The sequence below is a fragment of the Hippopotamus amphibius genome, chromosome 11 (genome assembly GCF_030028045.1).
Source record: "Hippopotamus amphibius kiboko isolate mHipAmp2 chromosome 11, mHipAmp2.hap2, whole genome shotgun sequence".
In the NCBI taxonomy this organism is placed as follows: domain Eukaryota; kingdom Metazoa; phylum Chordata; class Mammalia; order Artiodactyla; family Hippopotamidae; genus Hippopotamus; species Hippopotamus amphibius.
This window is the reverse complement of record NC_080196.1, coordinates 101,198,622-101,219,834: the sequence shown is the minus strand read 5'-3', so window position 1 is coordinate 101,219,834 and position 21,213 is coordinate 101,198,622. Positions and strand designations below refer to the sequence as shown.

The window sequence follows — 21,213 nt, the reverse complement described above, 5'->3', positions numbered from 1 at the left end:
CTTTATATCTCTTCTCTACACTTATGCCCATCTGCAACTTTTTTGCCATCATTGGGTGATCAGAGCAAGTGAAGGTGAAGCTGTGTATGTGATTGATTCCGGTGTTAACCTTGGCCTCTCTATGAGCCAGACAGTTATGCAGGCTTCTGCTCAAGGGACAGCTGGAACTGCCTTCATGTCACAGCAAGTTTGGATAATGGGAATATCTTGCTTGAGCTGAGAAGGTTATTGATTAGACATAAAGAGTTATTCCTTTGATTGTTGCTGCAAATCGAAGTTGTGGCTGTTTCTGTTAGGGTGTTAGCTCTCTTTAGACTCATTCATTAAACCCAAGGCATAAAGTAAGAAAATTCTAATGTAAGTTGCTTCCTATTTATTTTAGATGCCCACTGTCTCATGTAAACGTGCCTGAGATCATTGACAGTTAATATGTATAAATGATCTGTCAGATGTAATGACCATAAAGCAAACAGCCTGACAGCTCCATCATGTTGTTGAAAACCCAGGAGTGTGGTTAGCAGTTACTTAGGTCATAGAACTATTTTTACTAGAAGGGACTCTAGGGGATCATCTAGTCCAGTGTCCTTGGAGGTAAGGACACTGCAGCTCTTGAGAGGTGATTTGCTTAAGGCAACCCAACTACTTATGTGCAGAATTAAAGCTAAAATCTTTCTCTCCTGATTCCTAATAGTGATGATTGTCTGATAGATATTAAAACAAACAAATTAACAAAAACCAGTGGTTATTAGCAGTCATGGCAATATGAAATTTGGCTTTAATGCCTAAAAATGTCTTGGTTCCAATACGCTTTGATTTTAAATATTCATCACTTAGCTGTGGATAGATCATATTTATTCATCTTTCCCCTACCTTGACATAAATGAAATGCTCCTGTGTAAATACATCTCTGAAGACTGTGGTTTGGCTTCAGCTGCTTGGTTAGTTGCATTTTCATAGTGAAAGAATTGGCACGTGCAGAGGTACGGTGCCTACTCTGTGGCCAGGTCCATTGGGCTCACGGTTGTCCCATTGGGCAGTGCTGGCAAGGCTAGTCCTTTGACTGTGTGGCAAGTCCCCTAGCTGACCATGGCATTCTGGCTGGTCTGCTGCTCTTTGCCCATTTAATCAATGACCTCTCTGTCCCCCACTGCCTGCCTCTGCTACCAGGGCCAGTCTGCCTCCAGTGTGTCACCATCCTTTGCCCTATCCCCCTTGTTCACTCAACACTTTTAAGTAACCGTCCTCACTTCCCAGAATTTTTCTGTTGTCAAATATGCAAACCGTGATGCTCATTAGGAGAAAACAGGGCAACTGTTAAAGCTTGGGCCGGTAGAATTCTCATTTGAGATTTGTCAGAGTCCTGGAATCTACTGCCTTCCCCATGAAAACAGACAGTCATAACACCAGTTGGACTTTACACATATTAGGCAATTGTGTCCTGAAAGGTCTGCCCTCTGCTACCAGAGGACCAAAAGTCAGCCACACATCTGTCACCGCCAAGCCATTCCCATTCTTGCCATTAATCAGAGTGTTTGCCAAGATCCAATATAGCTAAATGGTCTGGCCAGCTGAAATGCCAGATGAAATGGAATTGTAATTATTTTCTTGAATCTCATTTCAAGTATTTACATTTTCTTGAAAAATTGAGTAAATGACCTGGATTAGAAAGACATGCTATTTTAAGAGAATAAGAAAAGCAGTATAGTAACTAGTTTCATCTCTGACTTCAAGATTTTTCTCAACACAACCATTGAATCTAAGGTCCCTGTGTAGGCCATCAAATGGAATGATTCAAAGTCAGCCAGATGTAATCGATATCAGTTCAGGTCACAGAACTGGGGAGAGGCTTCATGGTTGATGTCACGGTCGCAGATCTAAACCAGAATGTATGAAGAGTCTTAATAGTATAAACAGAGTAAAACCACCTGGATTATAGTCGGCGGGTTTCATATTTGTGGGTTTCATATCTGAGGATACAGAGGGACAGCTGCCCTAGGCAATTTTAAATACAGGGCTCGAGCATCCTTGAATTTTGGTATTCAAGAGGAGATCCTAGAATCAATCCCCTGCAGATACCGAGGGATGACTGGATGTATTTCATCAGCTTTTTTATCCTCATATGACCGGACTTCTAAAAGCAACTGGAACTATAACAATTCAGTATTGGAGACCTTCGCTATTTTTACCACCCACTGAATTCATGGGAGCACTTTATCACACCCACACCTTTAATAAAGGTGCTTAAAATTATATACTTTTTAAAAAAGAAATTGTATTTTATGAAAATATATCGATGTTGTAAAGCACCAAATGTCCACTGCCCCCAAACAACAATTACAATATATGCACCCCTCTGGCTTTGGCATTTTCCCTCCAAGTCATGCCTTCCCCTATTTATACAAATCTCAGTTTTTTAAAACTGTGTTTTAAAACCAGGGCATGCACTAGTATTGAGTTCAATGATGATTCAAGGCCTTTAATTTGTATATTGTACAACTGATATTATTTATGAAACTATTGTTTTATTTATTTTTTTATTTTAAAGTAATTTTTAATTAAGGTATATACATTCTTTTTTTTCGGCCGTGCTGTGTGGCATGCGGTGATCTTAGTTCCCTGACCAGGGATTGAACCCAGGCCCCCTGCATTGGAAGCTTGGAGCCCTAACCACTGCACTGCCAGGGAATTCCCAAAGCTACTATTTTATGAAGACACATTTGAACATAAATTCTATCTTGTAAGCCATTGTTAGTTTGAGAATGCCCTCCCTTTACTGCTATTCCTCTTTTTGTGATCTGTCTGGTTGTTTTTTTTTTTTTTTTTTTTGGTTTGGTTTGGTTTGGTTTTATCTTTAGTTTCTTTCACAGTAAACCGTAGTGACATTTAAAAATCATTCTAATATATTTCAGTTTACACTTGTTCGTACGCCTTCTACCAAAATACTCTTTCCTTCTGAATCTGAATACTTACCTTGAGTGTCATGCCTTGCTCCTGTAAGTAAAGTAATGCTGAAGACAGGTCCTTAAAGCAGTTGCCAGCGTGTGCTTGTGTATCCTGCATTTGACTAGGAACTCTTGAGTTTCTTTGCTAGCTTACGTGGACCTTGTTTCTTCTCAAGTTGACTCATGTCTTTTGAGTTTATGATGAAAGGGGGAAAGAATGATTCATCATTAGCTTTGGTCCAGAGCCTCATAAGTTTTCTTCTCTTTACCTAACTAATCATCATCATTACTAATCATGCTACAGAAAATAAACTGGAACTCAGTACGGGCTGGCTGATCATAGAACAAATCAGTGTATAAATCAGAGAGGCTGTGCTGCCGACAGGATGACTTTGAGTGGCTGAGCACGGAAGACAGGAACTGTTTTCCCCTTCTGCCTTTTTGTCCAGCCTGTGTTGTAAGGCCTACACTTATTGTACTTGGATAGAGTTAGAAATTGAGTCGTATAATCTAATTTTAAGGGAGCTCAACACCAATTAAGTGAACATGACTTGGAACATAAATTCATGAATAAAATTGGATGTTGGTTTTGTTGAAAAATGATGGTGTGGCAGGCTTGGGGCAGGGCCAAGGGGAGTACTTGCCTTCTTCATCCCACGCTGTTGCACACGGCTGTCCTTTGAGAACCAGGAAGTGCCTCTGGGCAGATCACACCCAGCACCGTGTGGAGTCCAAGTCAGAAGGAAGGAGGGATTAGCACCAGGGCTCCCTGAGCCCTTCACTACCTGGCAGTGCCTGAAAAATCTGACCTTCAGCCACAAACTCTATCACCCCTCATTAGCCAGTGAGGAAGCAGCTCCAGAAGCTGTAGGACTTGCTCCGGTGGCACTGTTGGTAGTGACAAAACAGGGATTTGACCTAAGATTCTTGGAGGCCAAAGCCTCTATTCTTCCTACTCTGCTAAGCTGCTTCCCACATTTTTCTATGGAAGGAAGGTAAATAATATGGAAGTAAGGAAGGTTAAGAAAGGAGTTCATGGTCACTGTTTCTATATTGGTGTCACAAAACATTTTTTTGTTCCCAGCTCCATTACGTAAAAGGTGGTTTTCCTGAGCGCCATTGTTAAGGACAGTTTTCTCCAAATTTATAAAATGGCAGGAATCTGTACCTTTTTTTGTACCCCTCCAGTTTTTTTTTTTTAATTGAAGTGTAGTTGATTTATAATGTTGTGTTAGTTTCGGGTGTACAGCGAAGTTATTCACACACACGCCCACACGTATATTCTTTTTCAGATTCTTTTCCATTGTAGTTTAGTACAAGGTATTGAGTCCAGTTCCCTGTGCTATGTAGTAGGTCTTTGTTGTTTATTTTATATATAGTAGTTTGTGTCTGCTAATCCCAAACTCTAAATTTATCCCTCCCCTTCTCCTTCCCTTTTGGTAACCGTAAGTTTGTTTTCTATTCTGTGACTCTGTTTTGTAAAATCAGTTCATTTGTATCATTTTTTTAGATTCCACATGTAAGTGATATCATATTATGTTTGTCTTAACCTGTCTGATTTACTTCACTTAGTTTGATAATCTCTAGGTCCATCCATGTTGCTGCAAATGGCATTATTTCATTCTTTTTTAATGGCTGAGTAATATTCCATTGTACATATGTACCTCATCTTCTTTATCCATTCATCTGTCGACAGGCATTTAGGTTGCTCCCATGTCTTGGCTATTGTGTACGCCTCCCCAGTTTTGGCATTTCTGTGACCCTAGTTCATTAGGATCAATTCCTGCCTCCCTTAAGATTCACACTTTCCTATTATTTGTAATATTATGGCCTGATCTCTATCATGGGCTTTAGCAGTGAGGATAAATAAGAGTGTTGGTCAAGATTCACCAGCAAACCATGTGTTCTGTTTTTGTTTTTTAAGAAAAAAATAAATCCAGTATCTTGGGTATAAAATTAGAAAAATTGCACCCTCATCACGGATACTTTGGGGATTTCTGCTTCTGTTCCACATTCCACACACTTTTTCCTTTCTAAGCTCCACATACTACCTTCCACGTGGCATCTGTGGCTAGTGGACACCGCATAGAACAGCACAGACCAGACCATCTGGCTTTGAGTGCCCTAACTTGCTTGCTCTGCCCGTCTTTGCTCAAATTTCTCTGCTCTGAAAAGGAAAAGAACTGTTCCCTGATGCCCTGTAAGCTGTCATCCTGCCACCTGACATCACTCTGCCTCACAGGGGACTGTACTCCTCACATTCTAGCTGCCTGCAAGTCTCCATCATACCCCTGGTCCTCTGCTGAAACCACGCCCCCAAAATGCTCGTGACCTCCTGGTGGCCACACCTCAAGGTCTTTTCTCAGCATCCACTCCTCATAGCCCTGTGCTGCCTGGAACTCTTTCATCTGGGGTATGTGCTTGGAGGGGTTCCTGGGTTTCTGCTTATGTCTGCCCCTATTCTTCCTTTTAGTCAGGGTTAATGATAAGTATAAGTGCTCCCTAAGGGTCTCTCCCTGCTCTGCCTTGTCTGTCTCTAGTTGATATCTGTTCTTTGGAGATGCCACCTAAATCTCTCAAGTCTGGTCCTGACTTTGCTCTGCAGTATCACACCGCAGAGTACTAAGCACCATATGATCACGGCGCACCATGGTCCCCGCGGCTGCTCTGCAATATTGGACCCATATTTTCAGCTTTCTTCTGACTCTTTAACATCTTCCTAAATAACTGATTTCTTATATACTTCCCAGCACCTCAAATGGAGTACGGCCCAAACAGAAGTCATCATCTTTCTCTTACCATCCTTTTATCTCTTAATAATACCACCCTCCTCTCAAGACTTGACCTTGGACTTCTTCCGCCTTACAACCTCATTGACACACGCGGCCAGATCCCACTTGACTCCTATAGGACCTGTCAGCACTTTTCATCTCTTCATCCTCATCACTACCATTGACTTCAGCTACTTATTATCTCATATCTGATATTATAATAGCTTCCCAGGAGGTCTTTCCAATCTGTCCTGAAAATAGCTACCTGATGAATCATTCTCATACACTTCACTCTTCTGATATGTTCCCATTGCTCACTAGGAAGTCCCACACCCTTGGCACTTGAGGCTGTCCACGCTCTGTGGTCTGTGGTCTGTGGTCTGTGGCCTCTGCCTGGGTCCGATCACCTCTTCCCTCCCTGTGGGCCCTGCTCTCCCTGGCTGGGCCTGGGAGGGTGCTTGCCAGTTCTGTGAGAATTTTGTTTCTTTAAAGGGCCTCTGTATCAAAGACCTAAACTTACAGGCTAAAACTGCAAAACTCTTAGAGATGGCATCTATAAGTTACTCTTGTATTAGAAAAAATCTTCTAGCCAGTGTCACAGCTAGGGCATAAAAATAATTCTGTAATCGCTCACCCCTTTGCCCTGCTCATGCTGATTTCTCAACTTGAAAATAACCTGTCCCTGATTTTACATGTCTAAATCCTCTCCATAATCCAGATTCTTCACTGAGCTGTCCTTGATTCCTCCAGCTCCAGGAAGACACGCATCACTGTATTTACATTACAACTATTTACTTGCATAACTGTTTATGTACCTCCAGGCTGGGAATTTCTTATGAGTGATGACAAGGTCTTTGTTACAAAGGGACCATACCATAATGCTTAACACATGGTAAATATTTAATGAGAATTTGAATGAATAACTGAAGGGAAGAGAAAATATATTCACTAGTTCACTCTTGTCTAATTTTAAATTGCTGAAGAGTAGAATTTGGGTCTGATTCATCTTAATATCCTACTATGGCTAGCATTGTGCTTTTTTTTATTTTAAGAACTTTTATTGAGATACAGTTAACATAGCATTGTACTTTGTGCATGATAGATACTCAGTAGATATGTCTTTTAAAATTTGTTTTCTTTTTTCAGCTTTATTGAGGTGTAATCGGCAAATTAAGTTGTAAGACATTGAAAGTGGACATTGCGGTAATTTGAAATATGTGTACATTGTGAAAGGATTCCTCCTCACCTAGCTGATTAACATGCCCATCATCTTTTTATTTATTTATTTATTTATTTATTTATTTATTTATTTATTTATTTATTTATAGAACATTTAAGTTCTATGCTTAGCAAATTTCAATTATTCCATAACTATTTCTTGAATTCGTGAATGGATAAGTAGTTGATTATAATATGAGGTTTCTGAATGCTATGTCACTCTATTTTACTTTCAATCATTTAAGTGCTCTTACTACAGCTAAAATATTTTAAAATGTTTATTTTTTGATTGTCAACATTAATTTTTATCAGTGATGATTTTTGACTTTAAACTTTTTCTGCATTTTTAATTTTGATTTTAACACGTAATCATTGGGGAGGGGAGCATTCTTAATTTCATGAAGGAAATTGGAAAGAAAAGAAGGTTCACTTTTTAAGAAAAGTGTGAAGGAGGTTTTCTATGTCATTAGCTCCTGCTTCTGGGTGTAGGTGGGGTTCTAGGACTAACAATTATTTCTACAATAGTGGTTGAATATTGTTTTCCAGAGTCATCAGGGCGCCATCCAGAGACAAATAATTTGGCTGCTTTCAATAGGAAACAGATTTGGGAGGCCTTTATTAGAACACTTGGGGGGTTTCTTAAACTCCAGATAAGTTGAACTAAATTTTCTGCCTCCTGTCAATACCAGAAGGCTACCATTCTTCCCCTTCTTCTCTTTCTTCTTCGCCTTCTCCTTTTTCTTCTCCTTCCTCTTCTCCTTCGTCTTCTTCTCCTTTTTTTCTTTTTTTGGTGGGGCTGCCTTGCCAGTTTTCTCTGACAATAATATTTTATTGCGATCAGTGAATTAATAGTATTAGCTTTTGGTCATGTTAGTGGGTGCAAGCCCAAATAATAATGAAATTAAAAGAACTGACTGAAACATACTAGTGATCTTGTGTATCTTTGTGACCCCCTAGTGCCTAAAGGTTCATTGTTGTTGTTTGGGGGGGGGGGGTTGTTTTGGGTTTTTGCCTCTTTTTAAAACCACTTGACAAGAATTACCTTGGTTCGAGTCATTTGGTGGAAAAGATAACAGATGCCTGCATGTGCTTCTTTGCTGCCGTCATTTTAATTACCTGTGAGAGAGGAACAGCCCTAACCCACACCAAAGGAGCAAGCTAGTTACATGAAATACCTAGATTTGTAAAGTTGCCTGTATCTGGCAATGAATAGTTACAGAAAGGTAAGTAGAGTCAGAAAAAGAAGGTCAGAGGATCTAAGGAAAGAAATTTACTTTTAGGAAATGCTACAAACATATTGGAATGAGAGAATTTCTGTAGTGTATTTAGAAGAACAATAAAACAGAAACAGCAGACTCCCTCTTTATACCCCATAGAGACATTTGTTTCTTTAGAAATAAGCGAAGTATTCTCGGAGACAACTCATCCCTGTCCACTGGACATTACAGGAATCCTACAGCCTCACAAGTGGGAAACTTTACCCTTTTGACCCGGTGTCAAGACTTTTGAGCAGTGGTATAAATCCATCTCGACTTGTTTGCAGTTATTTGTCTGCATTTTTTGTCTCCTTCAGAAATGAACACACCTGAGTATGCTAGATGCCCGTGACCTCTCCGATCCCCCAGGGACTTTGGAAAGACTCGAAGAAGGAAGGTGGCAGAGTGGTGGACTCTGAGAACAAGCTCCTCCCCCTCGGCCTTGGCCTTCCTGTCCACAGTCCACCATGGAGACGCTCTCCCAAGATTCTTTGCTGGAATGTCAGATCTGTTTCAATTACTACAGCCCCCGGCGAAGGCCCAAGCTGCTGGATTGCAAACACACGTGCTGCTCGGTGTGCCTTCAGCAGATGAGGACGAGCCAGAAGGACGTGAGGTGCCCCTGGTGTCGGGGCATCACCAAGCTGCCCCCGGGCTTCTCCGTGTCCCAGCTCCCTGACGACCCCGAGGTCCTTGCCGTCATCGCCATACCGCACGCCTCTGAGCACACCCCAGTCTTCATCAAACTTCCCAGCAATGGGTGCTACATGCTGCCCCTGCCCATCTCCAAGGAGCGAGCGCTGCTGCCCGGAGACATGGGCTGCCGCCTGCTGCCCGGGAGCCAGCAGAAGTCCGTCACCGTGGTGACCATCCCGGCCGAGCAGCAGCCTCTGCAGGGCGGGGCTCCGGCCGAGGCGGTGGAGGAGGAGCCAGACAGGCGGGGCGCGGTGAAAAGCTCCACCTGGTCCGGGGTGTGCACTGTGATCTTGGTGGCCTGCGTCCTGGTCTTCCTTCTCGGCATCGTGCTCCACAACATGTCCTGCATTTCTAAGCGCTTCACTGTGATATCCTGTGGCTGAAGAGGGCTGCGGGGAAGTCTCTTGTGGGTGCCAACTAGGGGTTGAGCAGGTGTTGATGATGGATCGCGCTGAGAAGATGGGGGGCCACGCTGATCATTGGGTGCTGAGTGCTGGCCTCTGGGCTGCCACTTGATTAACGGAAGACAGACACGGAGGGCAGAACGTGAGGTCTCAGCAAGATACCAGGCGGAGCGCTCTGATTATTGGGGGCCACAGCTTCGAAGACGACTGCATGCATCCTCATAGTCATGTATTAAATGGACTGTAATCTATGATTTCTCAAAATCATGTTACGAGATAGACCTATTCTACTTAGATGTTAAACTGTGGAAGTGCATACAATGTGATCTTCTCTAAATGTGGTAGATTAAAACAAAGATGTTATGTATACAAGTAGAATTAAACCTGAGAATCCATGTAAAAATTCAGCGACGACATGCAGTGCTGGTTTCTTTCCTTTTTTAAAAAAATGAAATCCAGTCTTCATTTAGTTGCTAAGGCTTTTTCTACTTTTTGAATGGCACCCAAATTAAAATAAGTTAAGTGGACAGTTGTTTTTTCAGGAAAACATTTGCACAAGTGTTTCCAGTGTGTTGTGTTTTTCACGTACCTTCATTTTTCTTCCCTTGTAATTAGAGCTTGCTATGTGTTTATTAAACTGAAAGCCCAACAGGGAAGCAATAAACTGAGTAATTATGAGAAATACCTAGTCCCACAGGAAACCTACATGCCAATTTTTCTCAAGCCATCTCACAAAATAAGAATTTTAAATGTAAATATTGTGTATCTGTGTGTGTGTGTGTGTGTATAATTTGATTTACCTCAGGTTTCTAATCTTTTTAGAAGAATCCTGGGAGTAAGACTTTGTGAGCTGAGTGAGTCCGAGGTCTGAAGTGATGACCACCTCACGGGCACTGGGACCCACCCTATGAGGTGTCACTGGCATGTCCCTTCCAAACTTGCTTCTCTTCTGTGTATTCAAGTCCTATATTCTGTAAGGCACAAATGGAGAAACAGAAGATTCTGTCTTTTCTCCCAGTTTGGATGTATTGTAAGAGCCATGCGTGTTGGTAAACGATAACAAACTTGGACTGGCATTTTCAGACAGTCCATGATTATTTTTTGAAAGAGATTGTTCCACGGGAGTTAAACCATTTCTAGTTCCAGTTTCCTCTTGTTGGTATAAGTGAGACTAACTCTTATATTTCAAAATATGTTTTTATTGAGAAAAATGGCAAGGTGAACTAGCAACACACGTTCCCAATTAAATGGACCAGTTCATCATAAATTCTCAAATGTTCTTAAATGTGTAATGGCCTACAGATGCTCATGAAGGAAGAACTGCTGGTTTTAAATGATAAATTTCTATGCCTAAATGTGTGTGCGTTCAGACATAGCTGTGAGCTTTACAGTTCTCTTCTAGTTTCTTTTACGGAATTCGTGAAGCAAGTGATATGTGCCAAGGCCCCCACTCATAAATATGTCTGTTTATGTTCCACTGAATCCCTGAAAACAGGGGACAGAAAAATAAGCAGTAACTGGCTCCCAAAAGTGAGGCTAGAAATAGCCCTTCAGACTGAGATAATTTAATTTACTTATATGCTCTTACCTTCAAGCAGCACAAAATATATGCACATTAAAGTGATGGAGTTAATGTGAGATAAAATGACAATATGATGAATAGAATCCCAAGCTAACTGTTCATTGACGTGAGGATTTGATATACAAATATGAACTTGGGTTTTTCAAATCTTTCAAATTTGTCATTAGACCTTTAGGAAATGTATTTGAAAGCTCAAACTAGAAATTAGGTTAAAATACCATTTTATTGTGTAAGCTATTGGGCATTATACAACAAATAATCTTGGATTTATTTGGTATTAATAATTTAGGTATCATATTAGCTGAATACTATCCTCTATTACGTAACCTAATATACTGTTGGGTTAGTTTCAATTTCTCAAACTCTCCCAGGCTACCGTGATGCATGTCTGACCTAATTTCTACTCCTCTTGGAAAAAAACCCCACAGAAATGTTACATTAAGAATTCTACATTTCAAATGGACTTTACCCTTGCACTATTAAGTCATGCCATATTCAAATTAATTTTGTGAATGATATCTACATATGTTTATGTCCGGTATAAAATGACCGGCCCTGGAGTGTAGTGTGTGATAGAATTCTACATGGTCTGTAGGTTACATATAGACACTAACATATGTGATGATACAGTGCCCTGTGTTTCTTAGTGCAAAGCCGTAGAGTACAAATGTCCACATACCTTTTACTTAAAAACAACCCCGTGCTAGAGCTGCAATTAAGCAGTGCAAAATTAATCGGCTCTATGATAGATTCTTGATGTTACAATTTAAGATACAATAACAACCAAAATCAGAATTTTTTGTCAGTCTTACTGATATAAGAACCATTGTTTAAGTGGATTCTGCCTGCACTTATTTATTTGTGTACCTGCTTATCAGGGTGTGCAATCCTGCACGCGCGCACGCATGTGTGTGCGTGCATGTGTGTGTGATGTCTCAGCCCACCAGATAGAATTTTTATAGTCCTAATGATGTTTAATGTTATTAGGCATCCCATTGCTCTGGCCTCCTTGGCATTGACTCATGACACTAACAACTCCTCTACCCCATGCAATGCAAGTCCCGTGACACAATCAGCCAGAATTCACAGTTACGCATCAGTGAAAAAACTCACAACTGAAGCACAGAAAGTTAGAGCTGAAAGCAACCTCTGGTGGCTTCATTTTGTAGCTGAGTCCACTGAGGCCCCCAGAGGTGCAAGGCAGTTTGTCATTCTGCAGCAAAAGGGGGACCAGGGCTTTGCACTGTGGTTTCCTCTTGCTGCTTCCTAGACCTGTCAGCATCTCTGTCGGTCTATGATCTTTTTCAGGGTGGACGAATACCCTCTACTAACTCAACTATTGTTTAAGTTTTTTGGTTTTGTAGATTTATATATTCATTTTAGTTAGCATCTACCTCTCTGGGAAATGAAAGGAGGGTTGATTTAAGGATGAGTATAGACAGTTAAAGAGAACCGTGTGATTTGAATTTTTGTAATTGCAAAATATTGGTTCCCTAACCTCCCACCCCCTTTTAGGGGGTAAAGGACAGTGAGTGTTGTGTAAATAGTAAACTATAAGAAGCATGAATTTTCATCATTGTTAATGACCTTGACATAAGCAAGAGAATGCCGCATATGCTAAGTAGAGCCAAGTATGCTATCAAAAAGCATTGTCTTTGGAAAATGTTTGTATAATGACCTGGGGCATAAGTTGTGAAAAGGGTTCTTAGTTCCAGTCATAGTTTATGCTCAGAAAGCTATGAGGCATTTCCTTTAGGAATACAATTATGTTTAATCTTGCACGTGACATAAGAGTGGTTCCCTTGAAGGTTAAACTGTGTGCTGGTGCAACGCTTGGGATCTTCTAGATTGACACTGTTCAACAGAACTTTCTGTTATGATGGAAATGTTCTGTAACATATGCTGTCCAATACAGTAGCCACATGGGCTGTTGGGCAGTTGAAATGGGATTAGTCTGAGTAAGGAAAATTGGATTTTGTATTTTATTTAATTTAAAGTTATTTAAATAGATGTCACTCACATGAGGCTAGTGCCTATTATATTGGACAGTGCACTTCTGGAGGGTTGTGCGATGGAATCTAGCATCAAAGTATTAACGGAGTAAACAGCGTAAAGTGAAGAAGACAGTTTGTGGTTTAGTAACATGGCTTAAAATTTTTTTTTCTTTTCTGAGCTTAAGAAATATATGATCTCAAGTATGACAGTGAAAATGCATCGATTGCCCTTTGGGGTTATTACTTACTCTGGGCCAAGGAATAATCAACGAAGCTTAAAGAGTGCTTGATAAAGCCCCTTTCTCTGGGATCATTAGCTGCATGTGAATCTGTTGTCCAAAAAGAGTAGTTAGACAGTAGCTCTAAAACGTTTGACTTGCATGACCTGTACTGTGAAATTGTGTTTAGGGTCTTGTGGCCAAAAAGTAAATGTTACAGAAAAAAAAAAAAAGCCTGATGAAATCCCTCTTCACTTCCAGCATCTTACCCAAATGTCATCACTGCGTTAGCAAGGTGTGAAATACAAGAGCAAGCATGTTTTGCAGTGTTCATAGGGAGTGCTTTTGTTTGCCCTTGGAAGTCTGCCAGCTCATCATTGTATTAGGGGTGGGCATAGGTGGGCATCATTTTTCAGATGCCAGACTAACACATAGGTACTATTTTTAGAGTGAGATTTGACATTGTTTTAGTCTTGTTTGGTTTTTTTTTTTTAAGTTATCACTGAAAGAATCGAAGATTTGAAGCCTTGCACAAAGACACTTTGTTTTACATTAAAAAAAATTGCCCATGGAATTTAAAGCCTTGAAGGTTATTAAAGTTACTAAAATTGCTTTTTAAGTGAGTAAAGGGAAGCAGAAAATTCAATTTGAGATATATTTTCATAGAAAGATCAGACTCTTCCTAATAGTACAGTATTTATTCCAGTCTAGATTTTGATTTATAGAGTTCTCATAGTTTTATTTGAAAAGCTATGCTGTGTCTAAATTGGTTTGTCTACTTTTCATTGTCTAAAAATAATGTAAACCAAATGCATTTGCTTCAATTTAGCATAATTGGGTTGATTTTTTTTTTAAAGAGATCTTGTCAATGGGCAGGACTCTTTAGTTTGTCCTTAAAAATTGTTAATTTTTTTTTTGCCCAGTGATAGTTTTTCTTTAGACTTACGGGGAAATTAGCGGTCCACAGTTATTGGTATGAGAGGAGTGATATGCCAATGGTTTGAATTTCTATCTTCTCTTAGAAAAATGATGCTGCCAACTAGTCAGCATTTTGTTTCCACACAAGACGTGTCATCAGTCAGTTAATGTCATCCTTGACCTAGAAGAAGCTGTTCCGTACCATTTCCATCATTCTCAGTAAAACGTTACCCACAAAGTAATCCTTACTGAAACAGAAATTCCAAAGAAGAATGAGAGTCAAGATAATTCAGTAACCATTTTGAAAGTGGTCGTCTATTTCAAAAGTGATGCTGATAAGTTGCTGAATTTTGTTAAACATGAAACACTTCTAAAAAAAATAAGTGGAAATTCAAGCCATTGATTTTCCTGACACAGTTGATTCACTGTATATAGATATATATCTGTATCTATACATGTATTTAGATATAGATATATATGTAGACACACGATTTAGCTACTGAACCTAAAAAGATCAAGTAGAATGTTATGTTCTCCAATGGTGAGTATATAATCTTGCATTTAGATGTTAATTTATCAACAAATGCTATCGGCTACATCCATTTTGCCAAACTAGCTATCCTTGGGAGTGTCTACATAACTAAGCTCTTGAGACTTCAAATAAATGAAGAGGTGGGTTCTACTATGTACATTTTGTTAGAAAGCCATTGATTGAAGAACACTAGTGGGTGGGGCGTTTCATTTCTGTCTTCCAAATGAGTTACTTTTTGGCTCGGCTCAAGTGGTCAAGGGTAGAGCACCATTATTCTTGAACTTTTGCAATATGGCTCTGATTTTCCTGCACAAATTTCCTTACACAGTCGGGCCAATGATTTTTTTTCTTTTTTCTTCAGGATTCACTGCCTGGGGTATCCCACTATATATATCTCACTTATGATGTAGTGGTGCTTGAAAACACTCGTCAGCTAGACTTTATTCTTCTAGTCTAAGGTTTTTGATACTATTCATGTTATGACCTTTTTAGAGACAATCATTAATATTTGGGGCAAAGTACCGAGGGGTCTCAAGTCTGCAACAGCATGTATTTTCTTTGTTTTTCTGGGGGATGTTCTTTCATAGCTGTCCCTGTTCTTCTAGAACACTGCTATAAATTCATCACCACGGGATGTAGGGCTAGTAGCCCATGTGGAAAGTCTTCTGTGGTATCCCTGGGGTGTGTTATTGGATTATTCTAACAAGAGTTTTCCAAAGGGAAGCTCAATTTTTAATTTGACATTTGCTTTTTGAGAGTCCAGAGATAGATGGTCAGATGTGATGGTGGTGAAGGAGCATGGACTGTAAGAAGGAGGAAATAGATGAGGCGAATGCCCCTTAAAGGGGAATGAGTTGAGATATTTACGCCATCTCTATTTAAACAGTGGGGGGACACAATGGCTGGTGTCTTACACTGTGCTTCAGAAAATTCCTGGTTGGATTTTCCTGGCTGAGAGACAACCCAACTTTGAGGCAGATCCTGTGGGGTAGTGGTGAAGATGTGGCCTTGGATTTATAGCAACAGATGGGCAGGTGTGCCCAGAGAGTGAGAAAACCTTTACATAAAGGGAGGGAAATCCATAATGAGATTATTGCTCCTAAACGAAGTAGACAGAAGCTAACGGCCAATTGTGGCAGAAACCAGCTGAAGAAAGAAACACAGGACAGCTGGGAATAACTTAGCCAAGCACAATTCGTCATTCCAGTATGGCCCACCAAATTCAGTTCAAGAGGTTTAAGCTGAAGACATACAGGGAATGTGATCAGCTGATGGGAGGGTCCAAGGAGGCCCTACTGAGTGTCAGCACAAAAGACAATTTCAGAATCTGTTCTGCAGTTGGTTGCTGGGTCATTACAGACAAACTAATGGCGTCCTCTTAACCATGGAACACAATACCCCTACCTGTGGATGCATCCTGACACGAGTGGGTTAACAGTATTGGGAGGACTCGTTTAAGAATGTTTCGTTTTCTATCCAGGTTGTGGTCATTTATTATATTTTTTATTCCACCCCTTGTTCCTGTTTCGCTCCCTTGGAAGATGCAGGTGGGGAGGCTGGTTTCAGCTTGGGGCGGTTACAAACTCCCTACATAAGCCATGCAGCTGCTGTGCAGGGTCCCAGCCATTCGGATGGCTCAACTGGTGGGTCCCCTGGCCCTCTTGATAACTAGTACTCCAGTCAAATGACTAGATTCATGCTGCTCAGAGGCTGTTAAGTCCTTGACATGTTTCATTTACAATCATCTGGATTATTTATTTTAGACTCTTTTAAAGGGCCACATAGCCCTACAGATAGATGAGCTGCTGGGTTGTGTAGAAAATATGGTCCAAATGTTGCCAAATATTGACTTCGTAAGGGGGTTATCAAGCTGCTGTGTATAAATCTGAATGTCTTAAAAGCATTCCTGCTTGCTCTCTCTGTTGTAGGTGGTGTCTTAGCAAGTCCTGAGTTTTTCCAATGAACCCGATTTTAATATATGGTATTTTTGTATGCCAATCTGATGTCTCGTCCTTTGTATATGTGGTAAGGTTGATTTTATGACTACTGTTAAAACACATTTGCTATGATTAAAATTCATAAAACGATTGCAAATCGACTCGTGTTGGATTTTTTCCTCCCACCCCATGAAGAGAAAAAAACTGGCTGGAAGTTTCATCCTCAGTGACTCTAAGCATTTTAATAGACTTGGGGTCATAAAGCAACAAGCAGCTTCTGAGCCAAGGATTTGAAGTGGGGGTGACCTTCAAGGGGCTCCTCTAAGAAGCCAAGAACGCATTTGTAATGAGTAAGTCCAAGTGTGCTTTTGCAATTTAGGTTTTTGTGGCTTCTGGTGGCCCCACCTTTATCCTCTAGCATTTAGGAATGATGCTGTGTGGACCATCTCTATGTACCTTGTGCAAAACAATTTCACGCAGATCCCTGTGCAGTGAGAAGTTCCGTGACCTGGACTTTTGGCTCTGCATCTGGAAAAGAATCTTTTAACAAATGTTTTCATCAGTGGGACAGAGGGCATTGGGGGAGCATTTTTGATAAAAGCATTCTGTTTTGCAGTCAGCTGAACAGGTGGCCTAATCTTAATGAATGAAGGGGTTATTGATGATCAGATATGCATGAATGCCAGTGTTAGTGTGCTCTGTCTCTCTCTGGGAAATTAAAAAAATTATCCCTATAGTTTTAAACGTGAGAGGTTACTGTGCTTCGATAGTCATTTCTTCACCCAAAAAGCAAGCTTTTTTTAGGGAGTCCAGATTTTTGAAAGTGTGAAATTTATTTAGCGTATTTTAGGATTTCTTGTGCAGATTTCTCTGATTTCAAATAGAGGGTGTGCATGTGTGCGTGTGTGTGTGTGTGTGTGCGCGCGCGCGCGTGCGCGCGTGCTGGGGGGCCAGGGAGGGATTCCTTGTTGTTAGAGCTGCTTGCTCTTGCTTGAGCTTTTCTGTCAGCTAGAGAAAGAGTTGACTTGAAGAAGGCATTTAAGGCATTTAAATGGTCTCAGCTCTTCTGGGAGCTTAGCCAGGACTGGATCCCAGGTATCGTCTGATCTGAAGCTTCTCTGTAGACCTCATGGGGGCCGGGGTGAAGGAGAGGAGAATCACGGGAGAGCCCTACATGCGCGTCTTGCCTGGGGATAACCCGCAGAGGCGAGCTCTTCAGAGGACACTGCTTGGATGTCACAGGCTCTCTGCCGGGGGTGCAGGGCTGGAAGGAGAGGGTGAGCCTGTGTCAGCTCCAAGCTCTTTGCTGTTCCGGCCCCTCCCTGCAAAGGAGCGTGAGTAGGTGAAGGTCCCTGGGGGATGGGGGAGGGTGCACAGAGTGAGTGGAGCCAGGCCCGCTGTCCACTGCGTGCCCCCCTCACCCTCAGTGCTTCCATGTGTACCCCTTCCAAATACCAGCCGCATTTCCTGAGATGAAAGCCCGTCGATCTGCCAACGCATTGTTTTCCTGGAGGCTTTTGTTTCCGGTGATAATTCTTGGGAGAGAAACCCATGTCCTGTGTCCACCATGGAGCACCAGGCTGGGGTAAATGGCAGGTGGGGGTGGGGGTGGGGAGGAACTGATCCGAGAATTGGACTGAGGCTCTGCTTTTCTTTTTATAGGTTTGAAACCTTTGCACAGTTCTACTTGACCCAGAAAATGATACAGCTGTAATTGGATTCGGTCTTTCTCACTCCCCAAGCCTGCTGCTCTCTGCGTTCCCCATGTCTCTTCACACCATCAGACTGGATACATGATTGTTTTTACCATCATTATTATTCACAGGAGCAAGTGGATGTGTAGATGTACGTGTGGGCACACATGCCCTGTGTGTGTGTGTGTGTATACACACATATATGAACGTGTCATAGACTCTTGGTACAGTTTTTTTCTAAGGTTGAAAGAATGAAGATCTTTTTTATTTTTTAAATTATTTATTTATTTGGCTGCGCTGGGTCTTAGTTGTGGCTTAGTTGCAGCACGTGGGATCTTTTAGTTGCGGCATGTGGGATCTAGTTCCCTAACCAGGGATCGAACCCGGGCCCTCTTTGTTGGGAGCATGGAGTCTTAACTGCAGGACCACCAGGAAGGAAGTCCCTGAAAGAGTGAAGATCTTTAGAGAAAGATCAAAGTAGAGAAAAATACCAAGATTTGGCTGCAAATAAAGGCCAATCTAGGGAGAATCATGAGAGAAATTAGGGAGAAGGAATCTTCCCTTCAATCCCTCATTCCTTCACTTAGGGTTCCCACTGACTCATGGCCATGCACTGGGGCTCTGAGATGAGATGGAAATGGGCCCCAGCCTTGTGAACCTCACAGCCTCGTAGCAAAGACAGGCATTAATAGATAACGTTCATGTCCAATGCAAAGGTACACGCTGTACCCAGGAAGAGGGAAGCGGGAAGCGGGAAGCAGGTGGGTTCAGGGTAGGGGATGTAGTCAGAAAAGGCTTTCGGGAGGAAGTGTCTTCTAGGATAAGATCTGAAGGATAAATCGGGGTCAGTGAGGGCCATTTGTGGAAACACTTCTAAGAAGGGACAATAAGAGACAAAGGAGGTGTGAGGGTTTTTATGGAGACAGAGTTGGCTTTTTTGTTAGGCCCCCTGCCGTTTGTGCATTGCCTTGTGCCGTGTGACGGTGTGACTGATGATATTTCAGTATGACTCCCCGGTCCCTGAGAACGTCCACAAAGGAGAGTTTGACAAAAGCACAGCTATGGGGTCCATTTCACCGGTAGATAATTTCATCCATCATCACCATGTGGAACGGGCTCCACAGAGGATATTTCACCTCCTTGTGCTCACATAACACGTGGTTATTTTCTTCTGCCTTTGCCATGTGCAGAAGAGGATGTGGAATCTTGTGTCCCAATAGTTATGTTATTCCTTTCAGAATCAAACAGATTCAGATATGGCTGACAACCCGTCTAAGGTAAGTGTTGAGAAAAGCATTTCCCCAGTTACATTTTGAAAGATTAGTGGGTGTTATATGAAAAATGTTTTCTGATTTGAATATATTGGGGAAATACTGGGTTAAGCAGGGATTTTTAACTGTAGAATTTTTCAGAGACTTTAACACATGTATTAGTTCTCTAGAGAAACAGAACTAATAGAATGTGTGTGTGTGTGTGCACGCGCACGTGTGTGTGCTTGTGTATTCTCTCTCTGTCTCTCTCAATATAGACCCTTGAACAATGCAGGGGTTAGGGGAACGGACTCTCTACGCAGCTGAAAATCTGCCTATAACTTTACAGTCAGCCTTCCATATCTGCAGTTTCCCATCTGTGGGTCTAACCAGCGCTGGATCACCAGACCTTGTAATACTGCAGTACACATTTATTGAAAAAAATCCAGACCCTTGCGGTTCAAACATATAAGTGTATATATATCTACATGAGATCTCTCTGTCTCTCTCACTCACTGTCTCTCTCTCTGTCTCTCTCTCTCTATATATATATATACACACAAACACATAGAGTGTATGCATACATATATCTATACATATCTATTATGTATACACTATATATCATACATAGTATATACACAAATCTGTACGTTTGTATGTATCATCCAGAGAGATTTTTTTTTATGGAATTGTAGAAGGTGTGGCAAGTCCCTAATCTTCAGACCCAGAGAAGCGTTGATGCTGCAGCTGGAGTCCAAAGGCTGCTTGCTGGCCGAATTCCCGCTTCCTCAGGGTGGTCAGTCTTTTTCTCTTAAGACCATCAACTGATTGAATGGGTCCACCCACATGGCGGAGAACAGTCTGCCTTACTCAAAGGTTACTGATTTAAATCTTAATCTCGTATAAAAAATACTTTCACAGCAACATCCAGACCAATGTTTGATCAAATATCTGGATATTGCGACCTCCCCTAGTTGACACATAACATTAACCATCACAATACGCTCAAGGGCCTTGCAGATCTGTCAAAGGGGTACATGACGAATATCGCCTTCCCCCAACTTATCTGAGCACAAAACTCATTATTTGCAGAATATCTATTAACACCTGGTAGAACAGAGTTTGGGGAATATTGACCTTGAAAATGATTCACAATTTTGACTAACCCCACATCATCAAACCCTAGCCCCCAAAGTGCATTAAGTGCTTATTATTACATAATAAAATTAAACCATTAGGGGCTTCGTAGATGGCGCAGTGGTTAAGAATCTGCCTGCCAATGCAGGGGACACGGGTTCAGTCCCTGCTCCAGGAGGATCCCACACGCCACGGAGCAACTAAGCCCATGTGCCACAACTACTGAAGCCCACACACCTAGAGCCCGTGCTCCACAACAAGAGAAACCACTGCGATGAGGAGCTGGTGCACCACAACAAAGAGTAGCCCCTGCTCGCCGTGACTAGAGAAAGCTGGCGTGCAGCAACCAAGACCCAACACAGCCAATAAATAAATAAATTAAAAAAAAATTAAAGCATTAGCTCATGGTTGCTTTTTTATTTTAAATCAATATCATGCAAATGCAAAATTACCTAGTACCTGTATTAGATTTACCTTGATGGTATAGTGTGAGCAATTTGCATGCTAAAATTCCAGGTACCGCCCACGTTACCAATGAAGTGTTCTCACATTAGCAAATCATGGGGGGGGGGGGGGCGGTGTGTAGGCATACGTCTGCTGCAGTAATAAGGGTGTGGATGATTCATACTTGAACACAGTGCATCGAGACCAGGGAGGTTTTGGA

General features: G+C 41.5%; 1 protein-coding gene across 13 annotated transcripts in view; it reads left to right on the top strand.

The window, feature by feature from the left end:
* RNF152 (ring finger protein 152) overlaps nt 1-16,625 on the top strand; it is a 73,774-nt gene extending 57,149 nt beyond the window's left edge. For all 13 annotated transcript variants that reach the window (XM_057698532.1, XM_057698525.1, XM_057698536.1 and 10 more), the window contains one exon: nt 8,505-16,625. In XM_057698532.1, coding sequence (XP_057554515.1) covers nt 8,655-9,266 — 612 coding nt within the window. In that variant the 5' untranslated portion in view covers nt 8,505-8,654 and the 3' untranslated portion in view covers nt 9,267-16,625. The remainder of the gene's footprint in view (nt 1-8,504) is intronic.
* Nucleotides 16,626-21,213: the final 4,588 nt, after the last annotated feature.